Source organism: Gekko japonicus, unplaced genomic scaffold (genome assembly GCF_001447785.1).
Source record: "Gekko japonicus isolate JY-2015 unplaced genomic scaffold, Gekko_japonicus_V1.1 scaffold67, whole genome shotgun sequence".
In the NCBI taxonomy this organism is placed as follows: domain Eukaryota; kingdom Metazoa; phylum Chordata; class Lepidosauria; order Squamata; family Gekkonidae; genus Gekko; species Gekko japonicus.
In genome coordinates this window covers 895,977-912,315 of record NW_015161948.1, presented here as the reverse complement: position 1 = coordinate 912,315, position 16,339 = coordinate 895,977, and the positions used below count along the sequence as shown (strand labels likewise).

Sequence of the window (16,339 nt, the reverse complement as noted above, 5' to 3'; positions counted from 1 at the left end):
CTCTCTCCCCCCCCCCCCCCCCCCAGCCTCAGAGCTTTGGCAAGTAGCAGTCAGAGACAGAGCTTTTTCAGTGGGAACACCTCACCTGTGGAATACCTATCCCCTTGGGGTTTAACTGGTGCTTAGCCTGTTAATTTTAATGATTTTGTGCTGTTTTATGAGCTACCTTGTGCAGTTCTCTGAAGAAACAGCATATTAATTTTTGAATAAATATATGGAGACTAAGCTGTGGCCCCTATGGTTCAGTTTTCATATTCGTGAGTCTCAGACAAAAAAACCTTCCTAGCCTGTCTTTCTTTTATTCTGGAGGTGCTGGGAATCAGACTTGGAGATTTCACCTGTCAATGAGCAGTAGTTGTTGGAGGGGGGGGGTTTAGGGAGAGGGAGGCAGTTTGAAAGAGGGATTGTCTCATATAGTGTGTACACTGATTCACTTTCATTTCTTACAGGTCTTATATATTTGTGAATTGTTTCTAAAACTTGTTTGACTGGAGGTGACAATGTGGGAATGAAAAGGAGCTGTGTAGAAAGGGAACTGCTGGTTTTGCCATCCCTGTCTTTATCTGTTTCCTTCGCTAGAATGACTTTTGGCCAAGGCTGATAGTTAGTGGATTTGTAAGGTCCATAAAAGGAGGAAAAGATGCATCTCGAAATGAAAATTATTTGCGTATTATGTCTCACTTTTAACGATGGTGGCAGGGAAGAGGGTGGAAGCAAAGTAAGTTCATGACGAGTAAGCTAGTCTCCCCAGCAGACACGATACTGGATGTGGAAATCTGACCCTGTAATTACAACAGACAGACTCATAGGAGGTTGAATCTCCATTGACAGTGACTCTTCGGGGGGGGGGGAGCGCAAATGGCAACTGTTCTTAGCAGGGCCAGTGGAGAAGGCTTTGGTGTCTCTTCATTTCCTTCTAGCAGCTGAATATTGCCTAGGAATTTTTTCAGACTGATAAAGAAGCCTGAAACTTTATTTTCCAATGTTTTTTCTGAAGTCTTTAGGATCTGGAAGGTAGTCCTGACTGCCATGCCGCAGGGTGGTCCTTATTCCATAGTGGTACGTCAGTTCTATGAAGATGAGGTTTCCAGCATTATGCTGCGAGATGTCTACTTTGGAGATGTCTGGCTTTGCAGTGGGCAAAGTAACATGGAGATGACAGTTTCTCAGGTGAGCCGTACTTCCTTAGAGTGCAATGGAGGCAGTGGAATACTTGTTAAACAGTTGGAATACTTGTTCAACTATGTGTGCCATCCCTATGTGGAGTACTTGTTCTACTATGTGTGCCATCCCTATGTGTGCCCTTGTATGTTATTGCAGCACAACTGCAGCTGGTGCGTGAGAGAATTTTTGCACTTAAAAGCTCAGAATCTCTTGCAGCAAAAAGTAAAAGGAGCCTTATGTCATCTTCAAAGACTAATAAGTTTTTATTCCAACATAATATTGGGCTGGAGTCCATTTTATCAGGTGTGTGTCAATATACAGGTAGAGGACCATGCATTTTTAGTGGTGCACAGTACTCTTAATGATGTATTGGAAATTCTCCTGTAACACCTGGTGTCTGAAGTTTTTGTAGACACTGCCGGCATGCTTCTGTATATTCTGTGAATATGGTGGCCCAAAATTCTCACAGGGTTCTCAGCTTTTGGTGGCTGTCACTCCTTTTTTCACTAGACTGCAAAACTATGCCCGCATACGGCACAGTTGTGACAGAGTAAACTGGTAAACCCTGTTCTATAATTTGTACTCTACACCTTAGCCTTTCATCTACATTTACTGGCCTGACAAAATGATAAAATGTCTGTTTCACACTAGAAACAATGCCAGAAGAAATCCTTCTGGAGCAGGGAGATCATCACACACCTAAAATTAGAAAAGCAAGAAAATAACTGTTTCAACCTCTCCAAATGTATTGCTTGGCAGCTGCCAATCTAAAGATGAATAGATCAAAAGAAGGCACATGGCATGTTTATTAGACTTAAGGGCTGAAAAATGCTGGGGAAGAGTGCCTCCTGAATCCCACAGCCCATGCAGATAATTCCAGACGGGTAGCCATGTGGTAGTTACCACTGGGCTTATCAGATCTCAGAGACTCCTACATTTCTTTGCCAGGAATGAAGAGGGAAACTTGGCAGTTGATTTCATTGTCTGGTGAAACAGATTTTGGCAGCTGTTTGGTTCTCCACCTGTAAATCATTGTTCAAGACTTAGCACCAAAGAAGAAAATTCATTTGTTTTCAACTTTTAAAGTTATGGTTTCAGTGGAATCTGCCCTGTTTCCTAGATATTCAATGCCAGCAAGGAGCTCGCACAGGCTTCGCACTTTCCGTATGTGCGTGTGTTCACAGCTTCTCTTGCTCAGTCGGAAGAGGAACTGCTGGACCTTCCCGATATTGATTTGCAGTGGTCTGTGCCCACAGCCGGTAAGAGTCTGCAGAACTTTAAAAAATGAACGCTTTAAAAAAGTCTTTTTGGAGAACTTGGTGGTGTGGTGTCCACAACTCCTGTCGAGTTTGTATCTTAGCTGGAAACTGAGTACCATTATAACAGCATGTGCTGTTTTTACAGCTAGTTTATCTGATGTTCTTTTTCAGGTTTTTCTTGCGAGTTTTAGTTAGCCTCGCCTCTGGTCTGTTCATGCACAGGAAAAATTAGTTGGGACAGGAGATTATATGTGCATGTTTCCTATAGCAGAAAGGCATTGTCAACGCCATCCTAAGATGAGCTGTACCCTTCTAAAATAATAGCCTTCAAGGTACTTACAAGGGTGTCACTCTGCTTAGAATGGTCCTGTAAGTTCCCACTTGCCATTTCTGACCACTTCACATACTGAATCGGTGTTATTTACATGGTATATTACATGGATGGCTCAGGCTAGTCTGATCTCATCAGATCTCAGAAGCTCATCAGGGTTTGCCCTGGTTAGTACTTGGATGGAAGACCACCAAGGAAGACCAGGGTTGCTATGCAGAGGCAGGTAATGGCAAGCTGCCTCTGAACCTCTTCTGCCTTGAAAATCCTTTGGGGGGGGGGTCACACTTTCCACCACCACCAAGTTTCCATGAGATCACAAGCAATAGAAGAGCCCTTGTGTCTTCTAGGACTTTTTGTTTCTAATTTTTTTACATCTTTGGATTTACCCCTCACTTGTGTGTGTGTTTTAAGCACCCAAATATCTGGCAAGGTTGAAGGGAATGAAAGAGCTACCGTCTTGGGAGAGAGATGTTTTTGTTGGCATAGGATGAGTTATAATTTGTTTTGGTCCTACGGTGAAAGCAGGGCTGTTTCCCAGACTTTAAAAAAGCACTGTAGTTGGTTAATCTCATGGGCATTAATTGATGAATCATTTATTAGTTTGCATATGAATAATAACTATTGTTCTGAAGGGTTTTTAGATGCACACATATGTTGTAACAGGAACAGTTTAGAAGATATATTCCCTCCTTTGTGAGAGAGAGGGATGATTTTTATCATTTTTCCATATTGTAAGTAGCATGAAAACCAACATTTTGATTAAATCTAATTGTTTTAAATTAAATGAATGAGTGCCCCCTCTTAACATTTTTCCATACTTTAAGTAGCATGAAAACCAACATTTTTTAAAAAGAATCTATTTACTGATTAAATCTAATTGTTTTAAATTAAATATTGCAGCTTTGGTAAAAAGGGTGCTTTGTGAAAGATTCTGAATGCTCTCTTCTATATCTAGTCATTCTATTTACTGATTTATTTGCTTCATTTATTTACTTTCTCACTGAGACTTATGTTCTATGTACATACATCATAGGATAGTTTCCTTTGGGCAGCACCACAAGCAGTGTTCCCTCTAAGCTGAGTTAGTGTGAGGTAGCTCACAGTTTTTTAGCCTCCAGCTCACACATTTTTGTCTTGGCTCAGGAAGGATGGCTCCAGAGCATACTAATTTATGCAGCAGCCAAACTGCTTGCTCATAACTTTAAAACCAGTAGCTCACAAAGTAGAATTTTTGCTCACAAGACTCCACAGCTTAGAGGGAGCATTGATCCATGTAACCCATTATCCACTTCTAATCAGTAGCTGGTACAAGAGTACTGCTGGAATATTCCATGCCAAATATCTGATCTGTCACCACTTGTGGAGAAAAGCACCTTCTGAGAGAATAGAGTTCTTCCTTAAGAGCATTGTTGACCCAAGTGCTGCCTTTTTTAAACACAACAGATTTAAAGGTCTTTCTAATTCCTGGAGGCTAGCCTGCCTCATATGGTCACAGCATATATGCCAACACCACCCAAAGTGTCCAGCACCTAAAATAAGTTGTTTTAGGACTACACCCCTTCTCTTCTCTTTTGTGTTATGCTAATTACCTTGTCTGGCACTGACTCAGATTTCATTGCATGTTTCACAGTGAAATCCTATGGAGATTTACTCCAGCTTAAATTGACTCATTTCAGTGGATTTAGACTGCAGTTACACTGCATAGGATTACACTGCCAGGCACCAAGGGATTTCCCCCTAATTTATATAAGATCCATCCCAAAGATGGACCCAGATAGGGTCACCTGGTTGGGGAAAAAGGTTTTGTATGCTAAATTGCAGTGGTATAGTTGATCACTTTGCTTGAGTGTGGACAAAGCACAAAGCTGGCATCTAAGTTTGTTGCAGAGTCTGGTTCCTGAGTTTGTGTCTCTATTAGGTGATCCATTGTTGTAGATGAGAAGTTGTTTTATGTTAGGGGACTGCTGTATAGAACGGAAGACATATGTGCGAGAGAGATATGTGGGGTGGCTGTAGGTCACTGTTGACGTTAGATCAGTGACCACCAGCTGCCTAACAAATGTATGTTTCATCCATCTGATGAAAGCTAGTGACTTATGAAAGCTAGTGTTGGAATATTTTTTTTTTTAGTAATTGAGCCACTGGATTTGTGTTCTATTTACATGGAAAGAGATGCTGCCCTTTAGCATAGTATTTCATAGTGAGAAACCTCAATTATCAGATTTGTAAACATGAGAGCAGAAATCCATCCCCCCCCCCCCCCCCCCCCCGTCTCCTCTTGGTTTTTGAATCTTCCTTAACTCTGGCTGCATCTATGTATTGTTGGATATTACAGTATCATTGTGCTATAGCAGTCATTTATGACTGGATGTTTTTCTGTGGATAAGAAAATCCAGTGGCAAACAATTGCTGTGTAGATCAACAGTAGCACAATAATATCCAGCCATTTGTGGCTGCAACCTCTATTTACTAGAAGTCCAATTAAATGTTTTATTAATATTGCTCTGGCAGAATTTGTGGGTTAGCAAACTTGGCAATGGACAAATGTATCAAGGAGATAGATAAGGATTGCAGAGCAGAAACTGAAGTCTAGCAACTTGCTCAAGGGAAAATGGAAGATGGAGTAGTCTGTGGTGTTTAAGCATATCAGAATTACAGAGGTATATATTGTCATTGTGAGCCTGTTTTGCCGATTTTCATTGCTGATGTTCCCAATTCATTTGTTCCTTTTAATGCTATTGTATAACCTCTTTATGCATTTACTATGCTATATGAAAAATGATGCTAGATTGCAGGCATTTATCAAGAAATTTAGCACAAGTAGACAGAAGCTGGTATGACAATAGAGACATGCAGGTTCAGCTTTCACAAGGGAGGAGTGAGAACAAGACAGGGTTTTTACAGTGGGAACAGTGAGTCCGACCAAGCATCCCTCACCAGGATGAGCAAGATTGTGGACCAGGATATGCCCCAGTACTTCACGCAGCTGTACTGTGGCTCCTAGCTGAAAGTGTGGCAGAAGAAACCAGTTGTGTATTTAACGCAGCCATATTCCTTTCCAGACTTTTAAATATTCTTATTGCTTTTTTAAACATTTTTCTGAAAAGAAAACTTGGGCCATGGGGACTTCGGTTACTTCTCTGCTGTGTGCTGGCTGTTTGGACGCTATCTGTATGAGACGCTCCAGTACCCCATAGGGCTGGTAGAGTCCTCCTGGGGAGGGACACCAGTTGAGGCCTGGTCCTCCCGAAGGGCGCTGCGTAAATGTGGACTCTCAGAGGACCATAGAAGGTAAGAAGAGCTGATGACAACAGACCCTGCTCCTTTCTTATAGTCTTATAGTCCTTTTTCGATAGACTGGATCCCTTTCCATTCTCGCTGAGTGCTGTGTGCAGCCCGTTCTCTGGCACTCTCTCTCTGTGGTTGCCTTACACGACCTGCCTCACTGTTTACAGTGGCAGGAAACCTGTAAGCCCGCAGCTGCATTTAGAACCAGGATAACAACTTCCCTGAGCTGCATCTGGTTTAAAATTCTATGCAAGTCTGTTGCAGGAGGAACAAAAATGAGTTTCAGATTTATTGTGGTAGAAGCTTTTGTGGGCTAGAGTCCATTTCATCTGATGCATGAAGTGTCTCCTCAGCAACAAACATATAAAGACTTAATGTTACACCGTGTTCTACGATCCTCAGAGTAATGCTTAGTGCCCAGGCTCTTTTTGGGATTCCAGTGGCCTCAAGACGCACCACACACACACTACTGGTTAGATTTACAAATGAAACCAGTTTATTAAGGAATAGCAAATAATCAAGCAAATCCGATACAAGCATCTGTTAATCTTCAGGTTGATTATTGATTTAATGTATAGCTGATGTAGGGTCTATGCCAAAAACATTTGAGAATCAGTGTAGATGTAGTACAATAATGCATTAGTGAAGTTCAAACTGTACTACTTTGAAGAAGGGTAGACTTCCCTACTTCAGCTTAGAGCAGTGCAAGAAGGAGGGTGGACTGAAATCTCTTGTTAGCTCTCAACCTGGCCCTCATCCCTTTCCCCATGGCATCTTAGTATGGTGGAGATGCACAACGCTGCACATTTTTCAAGTTATTCTCAAAAATAATTATTAAAGAGATAGGTAAACAAATGTAGTTATTAAAGAGGCAGATAATCATAGGCTGCCCACTCAGTTCAGTTTTTAAGAGAGTCACAGTGGGCTTTTCACAGGGTTCACAAACATGGGATAGATGTTCTCCAGTGCCTTTCTCATTAGGTATACTTCACCCTCGCATAACCTGGAGGAGGGAGAGGAGTGTAACTCCTCCTATAAGCTCCATTTGTGCAGTGCTACCATGGCTAACAAGTCCCAAAGTCTGGGCTCTAAACATGGATTGGGAGATTGCTCCGGGCATCACAAGGGTATTTGGGTAATCTTCTGTTCCTAGTGGAAGTAGATGAACCAGGTATTTCTGGTTAGCAATGGGTAAGCCCCTATGCCAAGCTGTGGAGCTTGGCTGGGCATCACAAGGGTATTTGGATAATCTTCTGTTCCTAGTGGAAGTAGTTGAACCAGGTATTTCTGGTTAGCAATGGGCAAGCCCCTATGCCAAGCTGTGGAGCTTGGCAAATAACCATCATGTTGACCCTTGACACTGGCATGATCTCTTCACTCCCAGATTGCAATGGCAGGTTTGTATCACGTTGCAGGAATATATTTCAGTAGCCAGATGCTGGATAAGTCCTCACACTTTCCTTTGTGTATTAGGTGGAGTATTTTACTTTAAATTTTTTTTATATACAGGTGGTAAATGTATATTTATTAGTATGTATGTTGTTCATATGTCAGTCTTTCACCTTATAATCTCTCCCCAAGAACACCCTGTTTTAAGAACAGTGGAAAACTACTCTGGGGGTTGAAAGGAGGAGATGTGTTGGTGATGTCATGGACATTTGCTAACTGATGGCCTCCATAACCAATTTTTGTTAAACAACGCTGCAGTCTTGTGAAACTAGCTTTTCAGAACTTGTCCGTGGAAGATTTATTTTTATTAAATGTGGCGAGACTGGTTTCAAATCACTCCCACTGCTCTATAAATATTACGATCTGTCTTCACTCTTACTAAAGCATATCTCTAGAGGTGCTAGAGACAGTGGAAAAAATTAAATGTGGGTCAGATTTAGGCATATCTGCCAAGTCTTAGAACACCAAAGAAATGCTTGGCTAGCCCTGTGGCATCAGAAGGCAGTAATATAGCTTATGGCATGTAGACCTGCTCTTTGCACTTGTTGGCTCAAGGCAGATCTCCTCTTTTGTATAGCAAACATTAGTACAGTACTCTGTGATTTCTGAGCTCTGGTTTTAGAGAGGGCCCAGGCACCAGTGATTAAGCAGTATAAATAAGTCCCCCACTTAATGGATTTCTCATGTTGTAGCTTCCCTGTCTCTCTGGATTCTGGCCCTAAAGAGTATTCAGTGCTCTGGAATGCAATGATCCACCCTCTTCTCAACATGACCTTCCAAGGCGTTGTTTGGTATCAAGGTACGTAAAGCCAGCGAAAGGACTGAGCTGGTATGGCAGCACCATCACTACTGCATTTGGCCTGTCTCATTCTCTGTGTGCTTCTCCCAGGTGAAGCAAACACTGCAATGAACACCGATCTGTACAACTGCACATTCCCAGCACTCATTGAAGACTGGCGAGAAACTTTCCATGAAGGGTCTGTCGGGCAAACAGAGCGGAGCTTCCCCTTTGGCTTTGTCCAGGTAATGGGCAGGGGCATGAAGGTGTAAACATTGGGATGGCTATTTCGTACTGGCAGACATGAGGGAAGGAATGCAGGAATACAGCATTTTTAAAAACCAAACCAATGGGTTTCAGCCTCTTTCTATATTCGCACTGATTTCCTGCATCTTTAACCTTGGTGAGTGCTTGCACACAACAAAGACTGACTCTTCTCATGCCTGAGGATGGTCAGCAGAATGAGGGATAGGACTGTGTGTCACTTTCCGTACATGACTAATACTAACCAATAAAAGAAGAGATCCCCGTATATTTCCTCAGTATAGTATAAAACCACTTATTCTATGTCCTGATACCTTCCATTTTGTCCCTGTCCTCACTCCTAACTAGCATTATTTGCTGCTGCTAATATGTGATGAGGCTAGTGGGATTCAACATGTGGGTGCCATTTTCACTGGCAGCGTTGAGACCTATGAAACATGTAGTTCCATTCACAATAGCAGCTTCCTAATATATTGGTAGCTTTATGAAGCCAATATTGTTCCTTAACTATACAATGCAAATGATGCAGACGGTGATATTTCTGTCTAGGAAGGCTACATTAATAGTTTGTTGCATTTATAACTTGCACTAATGCAAACATTCCCAGGAGGTCTCCCATCCAAGTGAGGCTTATGCCCGCTCAGCTTCATTGAGGATGCTGTATCATGTGCCTTCCAGCTGTACTCTAGGACCTGTTTGCTAGGTCGTTGGGAAAGCTGTGCCCTCTTGACATTCTGGACTAGGCTTTGACATTTATTGGAAGGCGGACAGTTGTGCAACCTTCTCGGCATCAACACCCTAACATGACCTCTGCCTCCAGGGTCACAGTTGTAACCCCAGAATGGATGTGTGGCATGTCTTTCATGACTTTCACTGAGCCATCCTTTCATGGCAGCAGGAATAATGGGATTATAGCCTAGAAGGATTATGTGATCTCCAACTTCAGGTAGGTTTCAGCTGTTCCTGTTTTGCAGTTATCTACAGATCGTCTAGTAGAGATTGATGACAGCTTTCCACGTATCCGATGGCATCAAACAGCAGACTACGGCTATGTCCCTAATACGAAAATGCCCAATACTTTTATGGCTGTTGCCTTAGACCTCTGTGACGGTTCATCTCCCTATGGCAGGTAAGGAAGCTCCCCTTGTTTTAGGTCGTCCAGGCCCTCCCAAGCAGCTGTAACGGTTCTAGAGCAGCTGCTGTCTATTCCATTAAGGATTGGTGTAAGAGAGAGACAGTCTAATAGCTTATAATACACGTGTGGAAAGATGTACAGAAGAATGGGGACCATCAAAGGGCACCCTGATCCCTTCTAAATATAAGAACCTAATCCGACGGCAGTTTCCAGCTTCATCCCCATCCATTGGCCTCCTTATTGGGGGATAATGGAATGGCAAAGGGAGGAGGAGACAGACATGATCTAGCCCTGGAAGTTGCATCTGGATGACTGCTAGTAGAAAAAAAGCAGGTTTACTCAAGTAGTAAATTCTGGTAGGTTCCAAGCCTCCATGAGAAACATACACACTGTCTGTCTGTCTCTGTGCATGCACACTCACACACTTCTTTGTAGCTGTGAGGACTGGAAATGGAGTGTTTCAAGTGAGAACCAAAATATATGTTTTTTTTCTTGCTTTATAGTATCCACCCCCGTGATAAACAGAGCGTGGCCTATAGATTGCACCTTGGGGCTCTGGCAGTGGCTTATGGTAAAGAGAACGTGACCTTCCAAGGCCCATACCCTGAACAGGTGCTAGTGGATGCAGCCCTTAAGATTCTGAATGTTACCTACAATCAAAATATCCATCTCCACCACATGGACAGCAAGGTATTTGAGGTAAGAGTTAGCAGGGAAGTGCTGTTTATATCCTGTACTTCATGGGAATGGCACACAGTCACACTGGTTGCTATTCAAGGACCTCTGGTCCTGTGAGAAACAGTAAGGCGGATTGTATTCCACACTCACAACCATTCTACAGTTCCCAAGGGATTAGTTTGAGCTAGCTCACAGTTTTTTAGCCTCCAGTTCACACATTTTTGTCTTAGCTCAGGAAGGATGGCTCCAGAGCAAACTAATTTATGCAGTAGCCAAATTGCTCGCTCACAACTTTAATGCCAGTAGCTCACAAAGTAGAATTTTTGCTCACAAGACTCCACAGCTTAGAGGGAGCATTGCTCACAACCATTCTACAGTTCCCAAGGGACTTTGGTGGATGCACTGGCAGCTATATTGGTATAAAGCTGATAAAGTTCATAATGCTGGAAATGGCATGTGTGGATCTGAAGGGCTAGGTACAGATCCCTGGTGAGTCAGAAAGCTTTGGCCTATGGCAAACCTCACAAGGTTGCTGTGACCACATGCTTAGGTTCCACATAAGGGTTCAAACTACAGTCTATAGCATCTCTAGTAGATGTTGGGGGAAGATCTTTCCCAGCCTGAGATCCTGGAGAGCCCTGAGAATACACGTATTGTGATTTTTTACGTGTTTTTAAAATAATAATTGTTTTATTTACATTGCAAGCCCACTGTGCTGCTAAATGAAGTTTGCAAGGTAGAAAGGCAACCAATGTTTTAAATAAATAAATAAAATACACAGATAGACAAGCCAATGGTTGGACTCAATATAGAGCAGTTTTATAGGTCTTTAATATACCCAGGCCTTCATATGTTCCATAACTCCTCCCTGGCATTATTGTCCTACTCTAACTCCTCTCCTCGGCTTCTGTTAGCCCTGCTGGTGAAAAATATAGGTCTGAGAGCAGATTATGGAGGGGAGGAGTGTTGGACTGTGAAAAGGGTTAAGCACTCCCTTCCCACTGTTATTGTTCAATCCAACGGAATTTCCTACACGCCTTTTCAATAAAAACTAAAACATCTAGAGATTCAGTCATAGGCCAGGCACCTGCCAGACATTGAGAAGTTGCCACACTAGTGGAGTGACTTGGCTGTTCCATGTTGTTAATTTCAATGCTCCAGACACCAACCAGGTTTGAGTGAGTGTTCTGTCTCTCTCTCTCTGGCAGGTATGCTGCTCTGACCCAGCTCTGTGTGAGTGGAACACAATAGCTATCAGAACTGCCTCCTTCCGCACAGTTTCTCTACAGAACATAGCTTGCCCTGAAACAGTGACTGGCCTGCGCTATGCATGGACTGAGTGGCCTTGTGACTACAAACAGTGTCCCCTTTACAACTTGCAGTCATTGCCTGCCCCTCCATTCATTTCATTTTCTCACAATAACCCTAGTTGGGTTGTGTCATGAGTGGGAGTGGGTGGTGTCAGACCGATGAGCTCCTGTTTTGTTCCCATCCACCACTATAAATAAATAAATTAACAAAAAGGCTAATCAATCCATGCAGAATCACTAGACCTACAGGTGGTGGCTGCTAAGAATTAGTGCTTGCTATATTACCTGTACCACCTTGTGCCAATCAACAAGACACATTAAAACAAACACTTTAGAGCAGGGGTGTCAAACATGCGGCCCAGCGGGCAGATCAGGTCCCCGGAGAGCTTCCACCAGGCCCGCAGTGGAACTGGCCGTCTCCTGCTTCCAGTTCTTCTGCTGCTGCTGCATCATAGCTTGCTTTGCCAGACTCTCTTAATCACTCAGCCATTTCATGTTTTAACCTGGGTCCTAGACTCAGAACTCTGAGCATGAGATTTCTGTGATGAATGTCAATAAATCAAAAGTAGGTTTGCAGCTTACAGAGCTAATGTTTTAAGCATGTTTTTATTTTAAGTAAAAAAAACCCTTTGTGTTTGTGTCCTTTATAAAGTTTATATCTCCGCTACCTGGCATTACAATTTATGACACACATGGCCCGGCCCAACAAGGTCTCATTTATGTCAGATCCAGCCCTCATAACAAATGAGTTCGACATCCCTGCTTTAGAGAAACTACACCAGAGATCAGGCATGCCTTGTGCCAGCCCATCGCATGCACCCCCGCACTGTACTTACAAAAGGCATACTAGAAATAGCAAAAAGAAATTGGACACTTATAATTATTGGGTCATCATGATGCTTGAACCTAGCTGGCTGGCTGCCTTCTCCCATGCCTGCTTTTATCTGTGAGCAGGTACAACATCATAATGAAAGAAGACTACCCTGCTAAAATTCTTTCTCTTCAATGTGAAAGGAGTAGGCCTAATTTTAATAAAGCCTGCATGCCAAGTGAGCTAGGATCTGCTGGTACTCCCATGGCACACACTGTAAGAAGAAATTATTGGCACACTTGTGGAGCAAGGCCTTTCATGTGGTGCCCCCAGACTATGGAACTCCTGTCTCAAAATGTTCACCCCTTTGCTTTTGGAGTTCTGATCCAAGTCACCTTTGTTTGGGAGGACATTTGATGGTTTTTTATCTTTTGACCTGTTTAATCCATTCTAGGGGGTTTGTTGGTATCACTTCTATGATTTTTATTGACTGATTTTTAAAAAATCTTATTGGCTGATGTTTTATGGACTGCTTTTATTACTGTTTTTACAGAATAGCTAAAAATAGCCAGGCTGATCCTGCATTGAGCAGGGGGTTGGACTAGATGGCCTGTGAAATAAACTGTGAAATAGAACATCTTTTATTCTTTTGTACTTCAAGCTGCTTTTTAAAATAAAGTTGGGATACAAAATTTTCAAAAAATCTAGTCTAATATAATTCCTTTGACTGTGTTAGCTCTTTAGGCAATCCTTGTGTTTTCAGTTGTAGTTTTTGGTCCATATACATAGGTGATAAAAAGGACTGCAATAAATTGATCCCCCTTAAAACAAGAAATGGCCCTGGCTTATTGGAAAAAAGCACACCTCTATTCTGGTCCCTCCACCAGGGAACTCAGGGCAAAATACATGGTATATATTATTCTGTTATGTCTTCACGACAACACTGTGAGGTAGCATTCTGCTGAGAAACTGGTCCAAAGTCTCCTAGTGAGCTTCATGTCTGACTGCCAAACAACAAAAGTCACATTAATACCTTTTATCAAAATGACTCCGAACAATTTACCTTTCCCTCTGCAGTTACTACCCTCCCCAGTATTATCATTTCATAATCGCTGGACTGGAGGGGGGGGGGGATTCTGCAGAAAACTTCTGCTGCTGGAAAATTTTACTGAATCCAACCCATACTGTTCTGTGTCATTTTGGTTGGTTTTAATAAAAGGTATTGTGCAGTGTTTAATTTTGGATTTTGCTTTCGATCACCACAGCTACCTGCAACCTCTCCACGCCTAAGTCTTTTAAGAACATTAAATGCTGAGAACAACTTGGTTCCACTTGGACTAAGTTCTATTTTAAAAGCCCAATTTGTGTCACTGTGTTGTCTGCTTTACAAAGACAAGTGCATTGCTTTGTAGCTGGCGCCACCAAAATCCTGACCTGGAGCTGAGACAGTTTCTCCAGCAGTGGACCTTGGTTGCCCTGGCTCCGCCACCCAAGTGGAAGTGATTGCGCGTCTGTTTTAGAGGAGCGACAAGCCAGCCTTTTGCACTCAGCTGTGATTGTTCCTGTCATGCTAACCAGAGCAGAAAGGAGGAACAGCTTGCTCCTGTTGCTAAGTTCACTGGATTTTAGTGAATGCACAGGAGGCAAGATGAGTAAGGTGTTAAGAGGCTTTTCAGGACCAGAGCTACAGTTTAAGGATGATGTGGTTTCCTTTCTGCAGTCTGCTCCTGAGGTCATATTTAGCCTTTAAAAATGAAAAACCTTTCTTCAGGGGGCTGTAAAGGCTATATTAAGTGAAGGAAATCTGATATTTTGAGTATCGTAGCCTTCAATTGATCATGAAACTGATCATTAATAGCTTCAGAAAAGATGTGAAGGCCCAGGTAAATTATTATTAATTTTTTCCCAATTGAAAAACTGAATTCTGGGTTGGGGAAAAATTGCTATACAGCATTTCATTCATTCCAGATATTTACTCACTGAAATGCTTTCTCAGAACTGTTCAGTATGTCTTGTGTGACTCCTCTATTCTGTGGGCAGATAACCTATCCTTGAACATAGGCTTCTAGTTTTACAGAAAACTAATTTTGTCCATAATTAATAACGTAGCATGAGTATAATAATGCACTACTGAAGAAGTTGGTAGCTTTAGTAATTTAACTCAATATCAAAATCTGCTTGTAGTACAAAGACTGTTTCTAAGACTTAATAAAAAGAACAAAGTTTGAGTCCAGTGGCATCTTTAAAACTAACAAAGTTTAATTCTGGGTATAAGCTTTCGTGATGCACATGAAAGCTTATACCCAGAATTAAAATTTGTTGGTCTTAAAGGTGCCACTGGACTCAAACTTTGTTCTGTTGCCTCAGACCAACACAACTAACTACCTGAATCCAAGACCCACTAAATAAACCATGTTTTGTTTTCTAAAACGCTTCATGGTTTTTCTTTTTTCATTGCTTTTTGTTTTCTAAAATGCTTCATGGTTTTTCTTTTTTCATTGCTTTTCAAATGTCAGAAATAAATATAGGTAGTACAGGGTACAGTAGTTCACAGCTCTCATGCTCTTCAGTGATGGATATATGTGAAATTGTGTTTGAGGGCATTTATACTTCTTAAATTCAAAATGTGCCAGATAGTGACTCATCTGCAGCCAAAGGCTGGTCAAAGACAGAGAGTGAAAAACCAAAGGTGCTGTCAAAAGAGGGGCTTCAGAAAAAAAACGAACCTGTGTTTTATCTGCTTTGTCATTTAAATTGGATTTTAGCTTTTTAAAAACTTGTTGGTTCCATTAAATGTCCCTTACAACTGCATTCAATGTAGAGTTCATTTTAAAATAAACATGTTAATCTACACATTCTCTTTTTCAAAACTGTCCTTCTGAAAGACTATTCCACCCAGAAAATACCATCCTGTGCTTCCAAAAAGTACGGGGTACTTAGCCTTTTCATAACTTCTCTTGCTTGGTGTCCTTATAAGTACAGAGAGAGCACAAGGCAGAAATCCTTAATTTCCTAATTGCTCCCCTGTCTTAAGCAAATATAAATTCTGTATTGTGAAAAGGCAGCTGTGCTGTATGCCCAGAGATTTTGGAATAGTATAAAAGCTCTAATTAAAGAAAAAATGTTTTCATTCTTAAAAGCAGCCAGTTGGATTGCTTGATTGGAAAACATATGTATTAGAAACTTGGCTCAAATTGTGGATTTAAATCTTATCCATCCTTTCTGAAATTCTGCACAGCTGAGAACTCACAATGTGGATTTAAGGTCACTTCACATACAAAGTATAAAAAGGTCAGTACAGAAAATCCAAGTGATTGGCGTGAAGGTAGCTCAGCATTACCTACACCATCCTCTCATACAAACAAGTGAGCGGAGAAACAAAACACCCTTAAAAACCACAGTAAGAGCTGCTCTGCAAGTTGCGTGAGTTTGCATAATTTATTTCAGTTGTGTAAGTTAAGAGCTGTTGTCTATAAATAATTTCTTCAAGAATTGCCAGTTGAGAGTTTCTGGGTAGCCAAACTTGATGATCTCCCCCTTGATATTAAAGGAATAAAATGATCTTTTGAGACGTTTAAAACAATGTCTTGCATGTTGTTAAAAGCTATTAGCAAAAAGTTTATAAAAAACATTTTTGGATGTATTCAACAGTAAGTCTTGATGTATAAACCAGCTGCAGAGTAGAGCTCAGGGTAGAACATAAATGAAGCTGCTGTAGAATTGGTCCATTTAGCTCAGTATTGTTTACTCTGCCTGGCAGCAGCACTCCAGAGTCTTGGGCAGAGAAAGGCTTTCCCTAACACCTATTACCTGAGATCCTTTATTTGGAGATGCCAGAATTTGAACCCAGGACTGCCTTATGCACAGGAGGT

The 16,339-nt window shown here is 41.7% G+C and overlaps 1 protein-coding gene across 1 annotated transcript in view; it reads left to right on the top strand.

Annotated features, from left to right (window-relative positions):
- Positions 1-12,052, top strand: part of SIAE (sialic acid acetylesterase) — a 16,192-nt gene extending 4,140 nt beyond the window's left edge. The window contains exons 3-10 of the mRNA XM_015429403.1: positions 998-1,170; positions 2,285-2,423; positions 5,862-6,045; positions 8,184-8,290; positions 8,381-8,514; positions 9,508-9,662; positions 10,172-10,367; positions 11,555-12,052. Of these exons, the coding sequence (XP_015284889.1) occupies positions 998-1,170; positions 2,285-2,423; positions 5,862-6,045; positions 8,184-8,290; positions 8,381-8,514; positions 9,508-9,662; positions 10,172-10,367; positions 11,555-11,791 (1,325 nt within the window). The 3' untranslated portion in view covers positions 11,792-12,052. The remainder of the gene's footprint in view (positions 1-997; positions 1,171-2,284; positions 2,424-5,861; positions 6,046-8,183; positions 8,291-8,380; positions 8,515-9,507; positions 9,663-10,171; positions 10,368-11,554) is intronic.
- The last annotated feature ends 4,287 nt before the right edge of the window (positions 12,053-16,339 follow it).